Source organism: Manis javanica, chromosome 6 (assembly GCF_040802235.1).
Source record: "Manis javanica isolate MJ-LG chromosome 6, MJ_LKY, whole genome shotgun sequence".
Classification (NCBI taxonomy): domain Eukaryota; kingdom Metazoa; phylum Chordata; class Mammalia; order Pholidota; family Manidae; genus Manis; species Manis javanica.
Window position 1 is genome coordinate 114,333,176 of NC_133161.1, and position 16,709 is coordinate 114,349,884.

General features: G+C 40.5%; 1 protein-coding gene across 1 annotated transcript in view; it reads left to right on the forward strand.

Moving 5' to 3' along the window:
- The first annotated feature begins 374 nt into the window (after positions 1-374).
- Positions 375-16,709, forward strand: part of SLC35F2 (solute carrier family 35 member F2) — an 83,281-nt gene continuing 66,946 nt past the window's right edge. Inside the window, exon 1 of the mRNA XM_017668123.3 lies at positions 375-689. Within this exon, the coding sequence (XP_017523612.2) occupies positions 619-689 (71 nt within the window). The 5' untranslated portion in view covers positions 375-618. The remainder of the gene's footprint in view (positions 690-16,709) is intronic.

The window sequence follows — 16,709 nt, forward strand, 5'->3', positions numbered from 1 at the left end:
CTGAAAACTGAAAGGCAAACCCAACACACCCATGAGGAATGAGACACAGTAGAAATACACGGTTCTAGGATCCTTTTAGGATTTTACATTTTGCCAGGAAAAGAAACAGAACTAAAGCACCTTCGGTTCATTCAGATGGGAAACATCTTTTATAATTTAGTCAGAGGGAGGAGACTGGGAGCTTACGGGAGGGGTCAGCTGGGCCCTTCCAGTTAGCAAAGTTCAGGTAATTGCTAAACCACTGCCTCTAAGGTTAGGGCGCGCTGGCATAACTTCTTATCACCTCACTTACTGATTTTAAATAAGGAATCATAAAAACCTGAAATGCATACTGGGTGTCGCCCGAGCTGAGGCCCGACTGCCAGGGCGTAAAACAGCAAAGTGCCCTTTCTCCTGCTCCCCCGAAGGTGCCAGGTTCTAATCTGCAAATGCATTGCCTGGCCCCAGGGGCTTGACAGTTAATGATTTGCCTCAGAAGGAGCGGGCGGAGGAGCGAGCGGGACGCGGGCGAGCGGGCTCAGGGCCGGGCCGAGCCCCCGCCGGCCGCACAGGCGCCGCCTCCCGTCTTCCGAGCCCGGCACTTCGCGGCATTCCGGGCGCCGGACCGCAGGGGCCCCCATGGAGGCAGCGGCGCCGGCGGGGGCCGTGGCCAGCCTGCTGCGCAGGGCCACCGGCAAACTCTGCACCTGGTGAGTGGGGCAGAGGCGCCCGCCGCCCGGGAGCTGCGGGGAGGTGGCGGCCGCGCGGACTCGGGGGCCGGTTCTGGTGGCGCAACCTGTGCGCCAGGCATGTTGGTCTTCACCTGGCTTTGTGCAGAGCTTCGTGCTCCTCCCTCGGCCCCCTCTTAGAGATCGTGGGACTGTGTTTATGGCGATTTGGGGGAAATTCACCCTGTTAGGAAATTCACTGTTACGTCCGTCCCCGGTGGTCTCCTAAGCCGGGAGGGAACGAAGTCCCCAGGGATGCTGGGAAAGAGGGGTGCCCACCCTCCGACTTGGCAGGTGGGGGAGCTCCTTTCTCCGGCGCCGGCGCCCGCATTCCTGATGCTGCCCGGCGGGGCAGACAGGGCTGGTGATCTTCCAGTAACCGATGAGTTCACCCAAGTGAGAAATCTGGGTTAGGATGTGTGGTGCTGCCCGGAGGTAGTCCGGAGCCTGCCTCGTTCCGGGGCCTGAGCGAGGCGACATAGCCATCTCCCAGTCCGGGGAAACCTGCTTATTGTATCACTGTGCTCTGTGGCAAATAGAAAAGTGCTCATGGGATTGGCAGCGACTCTGGGACGAGGAAAGCCTTTCTGTGTTGCTGGACAGATAATGAAGGACCTGAATAACGAAAGCCGACATTACTGAATATTCAGTGTCAAGTACTGTGTTTAGCAGTCTCTACCGATAATATCATCTAATCCTTACACTTTATGCAATGGTGCTGTTAGACCCCTTTGCAGATAGAGAAACAAAGAAGACTAAGCACGTTGCCCAAGGCTATGAGATGACCTCTAAGGGGTGGTGTTTGCAAGCCCCAGTCTAAATTACTCCTTCTGGCCACTGGCATGTCATGCATTAATTTTTTTTTTCAGAGTGAAAAAGTGAATTTCCCTTTAAAGATTGTGAAAACTATGTCCTGAGAAGTCATACTGTTTTCAAAACTAGATCAGTAATGGTGTATGCATTTGTCATGTAAATAATCATAGTTTTAAGTAGATGCCTGTGTTTAAAGGGCAAAGTTGGCCAAAAATTATCTTGTACCCTCCAGTTGTATGTGTCTTGATAAATTTAGTCAGAAGTTCTCAGCTGGGAGGCAGTGTAGTATAATGGCTAAGGGCACAGATTCTGGACTTAAATCCTTTTGGTGCCACTTACAAGCTGAGTGACTTTGAGCAAGTCACCAACTTCTCCCAGTTTTCTTATGTGTAAAATGGAGATAATAATAGTACCAACCTTGCAGGGATACTGTGAGGATTAAGTGGCTGTCTGCTCAGGACTGGGGAGACAGCCTGGACTGTGATACTATCCTTCACAGGCTAGTTGTCACCCACTACCAGCCCTCTATTCCTGGGTTCTGGGAAGACACGGCTTTGCTTCAGGAGATTCCAGCCACCCTGAGGATGGGGCAGATCAGTTTAGCAAGAGGTAACAAGGATTAGCAATGATTTTTTTTATCTCCTGATGTTCAAATGTTTTCAAAATCCTGGTATGTTTTACAATCAATGGTATCTAATAGCTTCCTAAATATGAGATTTCTTCTGTCTCAGAAGACACCTTTTTTGTACCTCCCTTATGGATTTTTATTTTCTTCCTTGTCTGATAGCTATTTATGGGTATTTTACATTCCTAATGGATGGAATCCTGAACAGCAGAAATCAAGTCTTTTTCAATTTGTATCTCCCAAAGCCCTTACTTAGCACACAAATGAATGGATGAATGAATGAATGAGGGATTCCAAAGTTCTTGAAGCTTCCTTTCCATTCTGCCACACTCCCTGAACACTTCCCTTTATTGATCTTTATTCTGAGGGTCTTGGGCTGGACACAGCTCTTTTGTTCATTAAGGTTTTCAGTCCTGTCTCTAGCAAACATCCAGACTTGGATTCTGGTTTGCAGTTTCTTGTCTGAGCCAGCTATCAGAAAATGCAGTTTACCAGATACCCAATATGCCTTCTACTCAATATTTTACACTCTCGGTGTTAAAATTCATCTCTGCATTTTGGGTTTAGCTCTGTGAATCCCCAGTTATGGCAGGGAGCCATGGGGGATGGAGAGAGGGTGATGAATGGATGTGTTATCACCATTGGATAGGTTACAGAGGGATAGTTTGCAACCACACAACTCTTTTCTGCTTCTTTTACTAAAAAGTGGCAAGAATTGCCCTTGGGCCTAAACTTGGTTCTGTTTTCATTGTGAGAGATGTATATTCTAGGTAACCCCAAGTCCTGATAAACCTGCCTGCCTAGTGGACAGATGCTTAAAAATATCAGATCAGGAGGATTCTCAAGGTGGCGCCGTGAGTAAGGTAGCAGAAATCTCCTCCCAAAATCATATATATTTTGAAAATACAGCAAATACAACTATTCCTAAGAGTGACTGGAAGATACAGTACATGAACCAGGCTATCTCCATATCATGGAAAAGTGTAGGATACAAAGCCATGACCCAGTGGGACCCGAGCACTTCCCCAACCCCAGCTCACTGGCTGAAGGAAGGGAATCAGAGTGGAAGCACAGGACTGCTAAATAACCAGCCCTGGTGGTCTGTCCTGGGGGCACAGACACACATTGCATGGTGCACTGGATATTGGAGGAGCAGAAAAGCAACGTCCAAGATTGAGACTGTGAACAGGTTCCCACAGCCAGCTGCCCTGGGACAAAAGAAAAGCAGGCACTTTACAAGTTTTAAAGGGACAAGGGTTTAACAGGTGGACAAAATTGTCCTGGCACACTCAGCTGAGCAGGCTGGGAACTTTAAAGAACTTCAGGTGCCCTAATGCCCTGGGTAGCAACGCAGCTCCAAAGCCCCTCAGGGTGATAAGCATACTGCTGTTCCTTCCCCCTCACCAGCGCTGCAACCAAACCGGCTGACCTGCCATTGCTGCAGAACAGCTGGAGAGCAGCCCTTCATACAGCAACCACACAGTTTAACACAGAGGCTTCTCCCTGCACGTGGCTAACTGGCCCAGACCCAGAGACTGCAATCCAAGTGTGGTTGACTGGCAAAGGCAGTGGAGACCAGTGCAGAGTTAGGGAGGCACAAAGGAGCTTTGTTCTCAGGGCAGAACATGTGCTCCTTGCCTACAACCCCCACCAGTGCCGTAGGCCATCCCAAGAGCCACCCGGCCCAAGGCAGCTCAGGGGATTAACCCAGAGGCTGCTCCCTGCATGAGGTTGACTGGCACAGACAGTGGAGATGGGCGTGGAGACTGGGAAGCACAAAGGGTCTTTGCTTTTGTGGCAGAACACATGCTGCTGGCCTGCAACCCCCGCCATTGCCCTAGGCCATCTCGAATGCCACCCCACCCATGGCAGTTTAAGGGATTAACCCAGAGCCTGCTCCCTGTGAGTGGTTATCCAGCACAGACAGCAGAGACAGGCAAGGCAACCAGCAAGCAGGAAGAGACTTTGTCTCCCAGCTAACACATGTGCCACTTATGGGCGATCACTCCCATCATCATGAAAAAGCAGAAAAACCTTGTTCAGTCCAAAATCCCTCAAACACCAGAGAGGGCTTGGTGAGGCTGAAATCACCAATCTTCCTGAAAAAGAATTCAAAATAAGTCATAAGCATGCTGATGGAGCTACAAATATTCAAGAGCTAAGGGATGAATTCAGGAGGGAGATAACAGAAATGAAACAATGGAAGGATTTGAGAGCAGATGGGATGAGACGGAAGAGACTGTTAATGGAATAGAAATTAGAGAACAGGAATACAGAGAAGCTGAGGCAGAGAGAGAGAAAGGATCTCTAGGAGTGAAAGAATATTAAGAGAACTGTGTGACCAATCCAAACAGAACAATATTCGCTTTATAGGGGTACAAGAAGAAGAGAGAAAAAGGGATAGAAAGTGTCTTTGAGGAAATAATTGCTGAAAACATCCCCAATCTGGGGAAGAAAATAATCTCTCAGACCATGGAAGTCCACAGATCTCCCAACACAAGGGACCAAAGGAGGACAACACCAAGACATATAAAAATTAAAATGGCAAAGATCAAAGACAAGATAGAGTATTAAAAGCAGCCAGAGAGAAAAAAAAGGTCATCTACAAAGGAAAACCCATCAGGCTATCATCAGACTTCTCAACAGAAATGTTACAGGCCAGAAGGGAATGGCATGATATATTCAATGCAATGAAACAGAAGGGCCTTGAACCAAGAATGCTGTATCCAGCAAGACTATCATTTAAATTTGAAGGAGGGATTAAACAATTCCCAGATAGGCAAAAGTTGAGGGAATTTACCTCCCACAAACCATCTCTACAATGTATCTTAAAGGGACTGCTCTAGATGGAAGTAGGCCTAAGGGTAAATAGCAGTCACCAGAGAAAATAAAACCACAGCAAAGAAAATAGACCAATCAAATACTAACCAAAGGCAAAATAAAATCAGCTATCCACAAAATCAGTCAAGGGAAACACAAAGAGAACAGAACAAAACACCAAACATATAAAGAGTAGAGGAGGAAAAAAAAGAAGGGAGAGAAATAAAGAATCATCAGACTATGTTTAAAATAGCATTAAAAGTGAGTTAAATTAGATGGTTAGATAGTAAAGAAGCCACCCTTGAACCTTTGGTAACCACGAATCCAAAGCCTGTGATGACAATAAGTACATATCAATAAATGTAAATGGACTGAATGCACCAATCAAAAGACACAGAGTAATAGAATGATAAAAAAGCAAGACCCATCTATATGCTGCCTACAAGAGACTCACTTCAAACCCAAAGACATACACAGACTAAAAGTGAAGGGATGGCAAAAGATATTTCATGCAAACAATAGGGAGAAGAAAGCAGGTATTGCAGTACTTGTACAGACAAAATAGACTTCAAAACAAAGAAAGTAACAAGAGATAAAGAAGGACATTGCATAATGATAAAGGGGTCAGTTCAACAAGAGGATATAAACATTATAAATATCTATGCACCCAACACAGGAGCACCTACATATGTGAAACAACTACTAACAATTAAAGGAGGAAATAGAATGCAATGCATTCATTTTAAGAGATTTTAACACACCATTCACTCCAAAGGACAGATACACCAGACAGAAAATTAGTAAGGACACAGAGGCACTGAACAACACACTAGAACAGATGGACCCAATGGACATCTACAGAACTCTCCATCCAAAAGCACCTGGATACACACGCTTCTCAAGAGCACAAGGAACATTTTCCAAAATAGACCACATACTAGGCCACAAAAAGAGCCTCAGTAAATTAAAAAAGATTGAAATTGTACCAACCAAGTTCTCATATCACAAAGGTATGAAACTAGAAATAAATTGTACAGAGAAAACAAAAAGGCTCACAAACACATGGAGGCTTAACAACATGCTCCTAAATAATCAGTGGGTCAAGGACCAAATTAAAACAGAGATCAAGCAATATATGGAGAGAAATGAAAACAACAGCACAACGCCCCAACTTCTGTGGAATGCCACGAAGGCAGTTCTAAGAGGAAAGTATATAGCAATCCAAGCCTGTTTAAAGAAGGAAGAAAAATCCCAAATGAATAGTTTAAATTAAGAATTACTGAAATTGGAAGAAGAACAAATGAGGCCCAAAGAGAGCAGAAGGAGGGACATAATAAATATCAGAGGAAATAAATAAAATTGGGAAGAATAAAGCAATAGAAAAAATCAATGAAACCAAGACCTGTTTTTTTTGAGACAATAAACAAAATAGATAAACCCCTAGCCAGACTTATTAAGAGAAAAAGAATCTACACACATCAACAGAATCAGAAATGAGAAAGGAAAAATCATGATGGACACCTCAGAAATACAAAGAATTATTAGACAATACTATGAGAATCTGTATGGAAATGAACTGGATAACATAGAAGAAACGGACAACTTTCTGGAAAAATAGAATCTTCCAAGACTGACCCATCAAGAAACAGAAAATCTGAACAGACCAATTACCAGCAAAGAAATTGAATTGGTAATCAAAAAACTACCCCAGAACAAAACCCTGGACCACATGGATTCACTGCTGAATTTTATCAGACATTTAGAGAAGACATAATACCCATTCTCCTTAAAGTTTTCCAAAAAATGAGAAGAGAAGAGGAGGGAATACTTCCAAACTCATTCTATGAAGCCGGGAATACTTCCAAACTCACTCTAATATAAAAACCAGGCAAAGATAACACAAAAAAAGAAAATTACAGACTAATATCCCTGAGGAAAATAGATGCAAAAATACTCAACAAAATATTAGCAAACTGAATTCAAAACTACATCAAGAGGATCATACATCACAACCAAGTGGGATTCATCCCAGGGATGCAAGGATGGTACAACATTAGAAAATTCATGAACATCATCCATGACATCAACAAAAAGGAGGACAAAACCACATGATCATCTCCAGAGATGCTGAAAAAGCATTCAACAAAATTCAACATACATTCATGATAAAAACTCTCAGCAAAATGGGTATAGAGGGCAAGTACCTCAACATAATAAAGACCATATATGATAAACCCATAGCCACATCATACTTAACAGTGAGAAGCTGAAAGCTTTTCCCCTAAGGTCGGGAACAAGACAAGGATGCTCACTTTCTCCACTTTTATTCAACATAGTACTGGAGGTCCTAGACATGGCAATCAGACAACACAAAGATATAAAAGGCATCCAGATTGGTAAGGAAGAAGTCAAACTGTCACTTTTTTCAGATAACATGGTATTGTACATTAAAAACCATAAAGAATCCAAAACTACTAGAACTAACATCTGAATTCAGCAAAGTTGCAGGATACAAAATTAATATAGAGAAATCTGTCGCATTCCCACACACTAGAGATGAACTAGCAGAAAGAGAAACCAGGAAAACAATTCCATTAACAATTGCATCAAAAGAATAAAATACCTAGGAATAAACCTAACCAAGGAAGTGAAAGACTTATACCCTATAAACTATAAGATACTCTTAAGAGAAACTAAAGAGACACTAATAAATGGAAATTCATCCCATGCTCTTGGTTAGGAAGAATTAATACTGTCAAAATGGCCATCCTGCCTAAAACAATCTACAGATTCAATGCAACCCCTTTCAAAATACTGACAGTATTCTTCAACAAACTGGAAGAAATAATTCTAAAATTCACATGGAATGACAAAAGACCCCTAATATCCAAAGCAATCTTGAGAAGGAAGAATAAAGCAGGGGAGAGATCTTGCTTCCCAACTTCAAGCTCTACTTTAAAGCCACAGTAATAAAGACAATTTGGTAGTGGTACAAGAACAGACCCATAGACCAGTGGAACAGAATAGAGTCCAGATATTAACCCAAACATATATGGCCAATTAATATACCATATAAGAGCCATGGATATACAATGGGAAAATGACAGCCTCTTCAACAACTGGTGTTGGCAAAACTGGACAGGTACAGGTAAGAGAATGAAACTGGATTAGTAACTCCATACATGAAAGTAAACTTGAAATGGATCAAAGACCTGAATGTAAGTCATGAAACCATAAAACTCTTAGAAGAAGATATATGCAAAACTCTCTTGAATGTAAACATGAACAACTTCTTCATGAATATATCTCCATGGGCAAGGGAAACAAAAGTAAAAATGAACAAGTGGGACTGTATCAAATTACAAAGCTTCTGTACAGCAAAAAGGCATCCTACAGTATGGGAGAATATATTCATAAATGACATACACGATAAGGGGTTGACATCCAAAATATACAAAGAGCTCAGGCACCTCAACAAACAGAAAGCAAATAATCTAATTAAAAAATGGGCAGAGGATCTGAACAGATATTTCTCCAAAGAAGAAATTCAGATGGCCAACAGGCACATGAAAAGATGCTCCACATTGCTTGTCATCAGAGAAATGCAAATTAAAATCACAATGAGATATCACTTCACACCAGTCAGGATAGCCACCATCGAAAAGACAAACAATAACAAGTGTTGGCAAGGATGTGGAGAAAGGAGAACCCTCCTACACTGCTGGTGGGAATGTAAACTAGTTCAACCACTGTGGAAAGCTCAATGGGTATGGAGATTCCTCAAAAAACTAAAAATAGAAATACCATTTGATCCAGGAATTCCACTTCTAGGAATATACCCTAAGAATGCAGCAGCCCAGTTTTAAAAAGACATATGCACCCCTATGTATATCACAGCACCATTTACAATAGCCAAGAAATGGAAGCAACCTAAGTGTCCATCAGTAGATGAATGGATAAAGAAGATGTTGTACATATACACAATGGAATATTATTCAGCCATAAGGAGAAAACAAATCCAAGCATTTGCAGCAACATGGATGAAGCTAGAGGGTATTATGCTCAGTGAAATCAGTCAGGCAGAGAAAGACAAGTATCAGATAATTTCACTAATCTGTGGAGTATAAGGACAAAGCAAAAACTGAAGGAGCAAAACAGCAGTCGACTCACAGAACTCAAAAATGGAGTAACAGTTACCAAAGGGAAAGGGACCAGGGAGGATGGGTGGGAAGGGGGAAAAAGGAGCATTATGATTAGCACACATAATTTAGGGGGGGCATGTGGGAAGACAAGTAGTGATTTTATAGCATCTTATTATGCCGATGGGCTGTGACTGTAATGGGGTATGTGGTTGGGAGTTGGTAATGGGGGGATTCTAGTAACCGTATTTTTGCTCATGTTAGTTTATATTAATGATACCAAAAAAATATCAAATCACTCATTCAATAAAAGTTTGTTGAGACCTACCCCCTGGCTGCAGCTTCCCTAGGATGATTGCTCTGACCTCCCTACCTGTTCAGCTACTGACTGCCTGTGGAATGGGCGAGCTATGGACTTAGTCTTCATAGGACTCTGAACCTAGCTGAATCCTTTGGCTTGGGGATTATCATGATTTTATTGCTGTTGCTATTGTATGTTAGTCTGGTTACAATGCTCCAGTTTTCTCACACACGAGCCATTGAGGAAGATGGGGAACAAGTAGTTTGTAAAGCGACATTTCAGGACAGCTGGGCTGTGGGTAAAATTGCAGCATTTCCAGAACATCTCTTCTGGCCTTAGTGCATCTCTATATTGACAGGTGTTTCCAAGGGGTGGAAAAAAATAGTCCATCTCCAAATCAGTAGGTAATTACAAGGTCAAGAAAGAACATATCTGGACCCGAGAGGTTGGGTGGGGCGTCTTCTGCAGCCCAGTCATGCGGGGGAGAGCAGAAGTGGATGACTGCTTGTAAGCAATAAATGGGTTTCTCCCAACTTTATTTCTCCCTTTGACTGATTTCGGTTATCTTTATATCTGTAGCAAAAATCTTCATTTTTCACATATTTATCCTTTTCCCATCAAATATATGGTAAGCTTTTTGAGGGAATAGATTTTATCACATTCTTTTTATAGCAAGTGCAGGGCATGTGTTCATTCATTCTTTTATTCACCAAACTGTGAGCATTTATGATGTTCTATTGTCTCTGGGCGAGAAAGATGAATAGGATTTAGCTTAGGTTCTCAGGAAAACTCTTTTTGAAAATTTGAAGTAACATTGATATACAATCTTATATAGTTTCAAGTATACAACACAGTGCTTCAATCATTACCCATATTAAATCCTCACCTCCACTAGTACAGGTACTGTCAACATAGGAACATGTTACAGAATCATTAACTGTATTTTCCATGCTTTACTATTATTCTCATGACCAACCTACATTATGACTGTGAATTTTTGTGCCCTTTTATCCCCATAATACTCCCAATCTATCACCCCAAACTGTCCTCCATGGTAACCACCAGTTACTTCTCAAGTGTCTGTGAGTCTACTGCTGTTCTGTTCAATCTGTTTTGCTTTGTATTAAGAGTCCACAAATAAGTGAAATCATATGGCATTTGTCTTTCTCTGCCTGGCTTATTTCACTGACCATAATACCCTTTGGATCAATCTGTGTTTTTGAAAATGGCAGGACTTTTTTCCTTGTTGAATTGTGCACATGTACCACATCATCTTTATCCATTCATCTGTCGATAGACACTTAGGTTGCTTCCACATCTTGGCTATGGTGAATAATGCAGCAATAAATGTAGGGGTGCATATATCTCTTTGAATCAGGATTTTTGTTTTCCTTGGGTAAATTCCTAGAAGTGGAATTACTGGGTTGAATGGTATTTCTATTTTTAGTTTTTTGAGGAACCTCTATATTGCTTTCCACAGTGGCTGCACCCATTGACATTCCCACCAACAGTGCAGGAGAGTTCCCATTTGCCCACATCCTTACCAAAACTTGCTATTCCTTGTCTTTTGGATAGTGGCCATTCTGACTGGTGTGAGGTGATATTTCATGGTTTTGGTTTACATTTCCCTGATGATTAGTAATGTGGAACATCTTTTCATGTGCCTTTTGGCCATCTGTATTTCTTCTTTGGAGAAATGTGTGTTCAGGTCCTCTGCCCATTTTCCCCCCAGATTTTTTTTTTAGTGAAATGTACAATCTTATGTTGGTATATACAATGCAGTAGTTTAACAGTTACCCACATTATCAAGTCCTCTCCTCCTCTAGTGTGGTTACTATCTATCAAAGTAGAAAGATGTTACAGAACATTGACTCTATTCTCCATGCTGTGCTACTGTCCCCATGACCAAACTATATTGTGATTGTTTCCACCAATTTTTTAATCAAGTTATTCATTTTTTGGTGTTGAGGCATATGAGCTCTTTATATATTTTGGATGTTAACCCCTTATTGTAGAAATCATTTACAAATATATTCTCCAACTGTAGGTTGCCTTTTTGTTCTGTTGATGGTGTCCTTTGCTGTACAGAAGCTTTTTAGTTTGGTGTAGTCTCACTTGTTCATTTTTTATTTTGTTTCCCTTGTCTGAGGAGATGTGTCCAAGAAACAATTGCTGATATGCCACATTCAAGTTTTTGCCTATGTTTTCTTCTAAGGGTTTTATGGTTTCATGAGTTACATTCAGTTCTTTGATCCATTTTGAGTTTACTTTTATGTATGGAGTTAACAGTAATTCAGTTTCATTCTCTTCACGTAGCTGTCCAGTTTTGCCAACACCAGTTATTGAAGAGGCTGTCTTTTCCCCATTGTATAGTAATAGCTCCTTTATCATATGATAATTGACCATATGTGCATGGGTTTATATCTGGGCTCTCTATTCTTTTTCATTGATCTATGAGCCTGTTCTTGCACCAGTACCATATTGTTTTGATTACTGTAGCTTTGTAGTACAGTTTGAAGTCTGGGACATTATTCTCCCAGCTTTGTTCTTCTTTCTCAGGATTGCTTTGGCTATTCAGGGTCTTTTGTGATTCCACATGAATTTTAGAACTATTTGTTCTAGTTCATTGAAAAATGCTGTTGAAATTTTGGTAGGGGTTGCATTGAATCTGTAATTTGTTTTGGGCAGGATGTTCATTTTGACAATATTAATTCTTTCTATCCATGAGCATGGGATAGATTTCCACTTTTTTATGTCTCCTTTAATTTCTCTCATAAGTGTTTTTTAAAGTTTTCAGATTATAGGTCTTTCACTTTGTTCATTAGGTTTATTCATAGGTATTTTATTCCTTTTGATGCAATCTTAAATGGAGCTGTTTCTCTTAATTTCTCTTTCTGCTAGTTCATCCTTAGTATATAGGAATGCAACAGGTTTCTGTGTATTAATTTCATATCCTTCAAGTTTGCAGAATCCAGTTATTCTTGCTTTATTTTGGTGGAGTCTTTAGAGTTTTCTGCAAATACTGACAGTTTTAACTTCTTTCTTAACAATTTAGGTGCCTTTTATCTCTGTGTTGTGTGATTGCTGTGACTATGACATCCAGTACTTTGTTGAATAAAAGTGTTGAGAATTGACATCCTTGTCTTGTTCCTGATCTTAGAGGAAAGGATTTCAGCTTTTTACCATTGAGTATGATGTTAGCTCTTGGTTTGTCATATATGGCCTGTATTATGTAGAGGTATGTACCCTCTATGGGCATTTTGTTGAGAGTTTTTGTCATTAATTGGTGTTGAATTTTGTAAAATGCTTCTTCAGCATCTATTGGGATGATCATGTAGATTTTTTTTTTGTAACACACTTTTTTTTGGTATCATTAATCTACAATTACATGCAGAACATTATTGTTCTGCTCCCCCCTTCACCAAGTCCCCCCCACATACCCCTTCACACTCACTATCCATCAGCATAGTAAGATGCTTTAAAACCACTACTTGTCTTCTCTGTGTTATAGAGCCTGCCCCGTACCCCACCCCCACATTATACATGCTAATTGTAATGCCCCCTTTCTTTTTCCCCACCCTTATCCCTCCCTTCCCACCCATCCTCCCCAGTCCCTTTCCCTTTGGTAACTGTTAGTCCATTCGTGGGTTCTGTGATTCTGCTGCTGTTTTGTTCCTTCAGTTTTTCTTTGCTCTTATACTCCACATATGAGTGAAATCATTTGGTACTTGTCTTTCTCTGCCTGGCTTATTTCACTGAGCATAATACCCTCTAACTCCATCCATGCTGTTGCAAATGGTAGGATTTGTTTTCTTCTTATGGCTGAATAATATTCCATTATGCATATGTACCACCTCTTTATCCATTCATCTACTGATGGACATTCAGGTTGCTTCCATTTCTCGGCTATTGTAAATAGTGCTGGGATAAACATGGGGGTGCATCTGTCATTTTGAAATTGGGCTCCTGTGTTTTTAGGATAAATTCCTAGGAGTGGAATTCCTGGGTCAAATGGTATTTCTATTTTAAGCATTTTGAGGAACCTCCATACTGCTTTCCACAATGGTTGAACTAATTTACATTCCCACCAACAGTGTAGGAGGGTTCCCCTTTCTCCACAACCTCGCCAACAGTTGTTGTTGTTTGTCTTTTGGATGGTGGCGATCCTTCCTGGTGTGAGATGATATCTCATTGTGGTTTTAATTTGCATTTCTCTGATGACAAGCTATGTGGAGCATCTTTTCATGTGTCTGTTGGCCATCTGAATTTCTTCTTTAGAGAACTGTCTTTTCAGCTCCTCTGCCCATTTTTTAATTGGATTATTTGCTTTTTGTTTGTTGAGGTGCGTGAGCTCTTTATATATTTTGGAAGTCAAGCCTTTATCGGATCTGTCATTTATGAATATATTCTCCCATACTGTAGGATGCCTTTTTGTTCTATTGATGGTGTCCTTTTCTGTACAGAAGCTTTTCAGCTTGATATAGTCCCACTTGTTCATTTTTGCAATCATGTAGTTTTTATCCTCCTTTTTGTTTATGTGATGTATGACAGTGATTGATTTACGAATATTGCACCATCCTTTTGTCCCTGGAATAAATCTCACTTGGTCTTGATGGATGATCCTGCTGATACATTTTTTAATTTGGTTTGCTAATATTTTATTGAGGATTTTTGCATATATGTTCATCAGGGATATTGGTCTATAATTTTCTTTTTTGTGGTTTCTCTGCCTGGTTTTTTGTATTAGAGTGATGCTGGCTTCATAGAATGAGTTTGGAACTATTCCCTCCTCTTCTATTTTTTGGAATGCTTTAAGAAGGATGTATATTAGTTTTTTAAATGTTTGGTAGAATTCTGCTCTCAAGCCATCTGGACCTGGATTTTTGTTTGGGGAATTTTTTGATTGCCAATTCAATTTCATTGCTGGTTATTGGTCTGTTCAAATTTTCTGTTTCTTCTTGGGTCAGTCTTGGATGTTGGTATTTCTCTAGGAACTCTAGTCCATTTCTTCTAAGTTTCTAACTAATTGGCATATAATTTCTCATAGTATTCTCTAATAATTTGTATTTCTGTGCTATCTGTTGGTACTATTCCTTCTTTGTTTCTGATTTTGTTTATTTTTTTACTGTCTCTTTTCTTCTTGCCAGGTCTTGCTAGGGGTTTATCTATTTTGTTTATTTTCTCAAAGAACTAGCTCTTGGTTTCATTAATTTTTTCTATTTCATTCTTCTCTATATTATTTATTATTTTTAACTCTGATCTTTATTACATCCCTCCTTTTAGTAACTTTGGGTTTCATTTGTTCTCCTTTTTCTAGTTTAATTGTGAATTTAGACTGGGACTGTTCTTGTTCTTTGAGGAAAGCCTATATTTCTATGTAATTTCCTCTTAGTACTGCTTTTGCAACATCCCACAAATTTTTAACTGTTGAATTTTTATTTTCATTTGTCTCCAGGTATTGCCTGACATCTGTTTTAATTTTTTCACTGATCCGTTGATTTTTTTATAAGCATTCTGTTTAACTTCCATGTGTTTGTAGGCTTTTTTGCTTTCTCTGTGTAGTTAATTCCTTGTTTCCAGGGAAGCTGCTTGATACAATTTAAATCTTTTAAAATTTATTGAGGCTCTTTTGGTGGCCTAGTATGTGACCTATTCTGGAGAATATTCTGTGTACACTTACGAAAAATGTGTATCCTGCTTTTGAGAGTGTGTTCTGCAGATATCTGTTAAGTCTGTCTGGTCTCACGTGTTATTCAGTGCCTCTGTTTCCTTATTTGTTTTCTGTCTGGTTGATCTATTGATGTGAGTGGTGTGTTAAAGTCTTCTGAAATAAATGCATTGCATTCTATTTCCCTCTTTAATTCTGTTAGTAATCATTTCACATATTTAGTTGCTCTTAGGTTGAGTGCATAGATATTTATAATGGCTATATCTTGTTGGACTGACCTGTCAGTCATTATGTAATGTCCTTCTTTGTCTCTTGTTACTTTCTTTGTTTTGAAATCTGTTTTTTCTGGTACAAGTACTGCAACTTCTGCTTTTTTCTCTGTATTGTTTGCATGAAATACCTTTTTCCATCCCTTCACTTTTAGTCTGTGTATATCATATCTTTGGGTTTGCAATGAGTCTCCTGTAGGCAGCATATAGATGGGTCTTGTTTTCTTATCCATTAGGCCACTCTTTGTCTTTTGATTGGTGCATTCAGTCCATTTACATTTAAGGTGATTATTGATAGGTAATGTACTTATTGCCATTTTATTGTTTTTTGGTTGTTTTTAAAGCTCCTCTCTGTTCCTTTCTTCCTCTTTTAAAATCCTCTCTTGTTATTTAATGGTTTTCTTTAGTGTTGTGGTTGGATTTCTCTTTTTAAATTTTTGTGTGTCTATTATAGGCTTTAGATTTGTCATTACTATAGCTTCAAAGATAGTTTCCTGACTATATAACACTCTGTATGAAGTTGTTGATCGCTCAATTTTAAACACAGTCTAAAAGTACTTTTTTCTTCTTCCTTTTCTACACTTTATGTATTAGATGTCATAATCTACACTGTTTTTGTATCTCTTGCCTGATTTTTCATATGGTAGGATTTGCTACTTTTAATTTTGTACTTGCTTGGTAATTAATTGGTTTACTATCTTTACTGTGGGTTTATTTTCACTGGTGAAAACTATTTAGCCTTAGGAGCATTTCCATCTATAGCAGTCCCTTTAACATATCCTGTAATGCTGGGTTAGTGTTTATAAATTCCCCAACCCTTCGTTTATCTGGAAATTGTTTTATTTCTGCTTCAAATTTGCTTGTCGCCTTCCTCTCCTGTGAGAACGGTGACCCCTAGTGGCTTGTGCTGGGCAGCTGTGTGCCGACAGGGCCTCTGAGTCTGGCCTGGGTGGCTGCGGATGAGGTTCCATGCAGTTGTTGTGGGTGTGGCCACTTGCTATTGTGGGGCCACACAGGAGGGGGAATGGACAGGAGGCTGTTTATTGCCGTGAGGAGCCCCAGAGCTGCACTGCCTCCCATAGGGTTAGGGCGTCCAGAGTTTCCCGGGATTCCCAGCTGCTGAGCTGACTGTGCCGGGACACTTCCGTCCAGCTGTGAGGCCCCTGTCCCTTTAAGACTTTCAAAAAGCACTCACTTTTCTTTTGTTCCAGGGGCGCCGGCTGTGGGGACCCACTCACAGATTTTACTGTTCCATTTCCCTAATATCCAGCACACCATGCACTGTGTGTCTGCGCTCCTGGTGCAGATGACTAGGCCTGGGTATTTAGCCATCCTGGCCTCCCTGTCCCTCCTTGCTCTGACTCCTC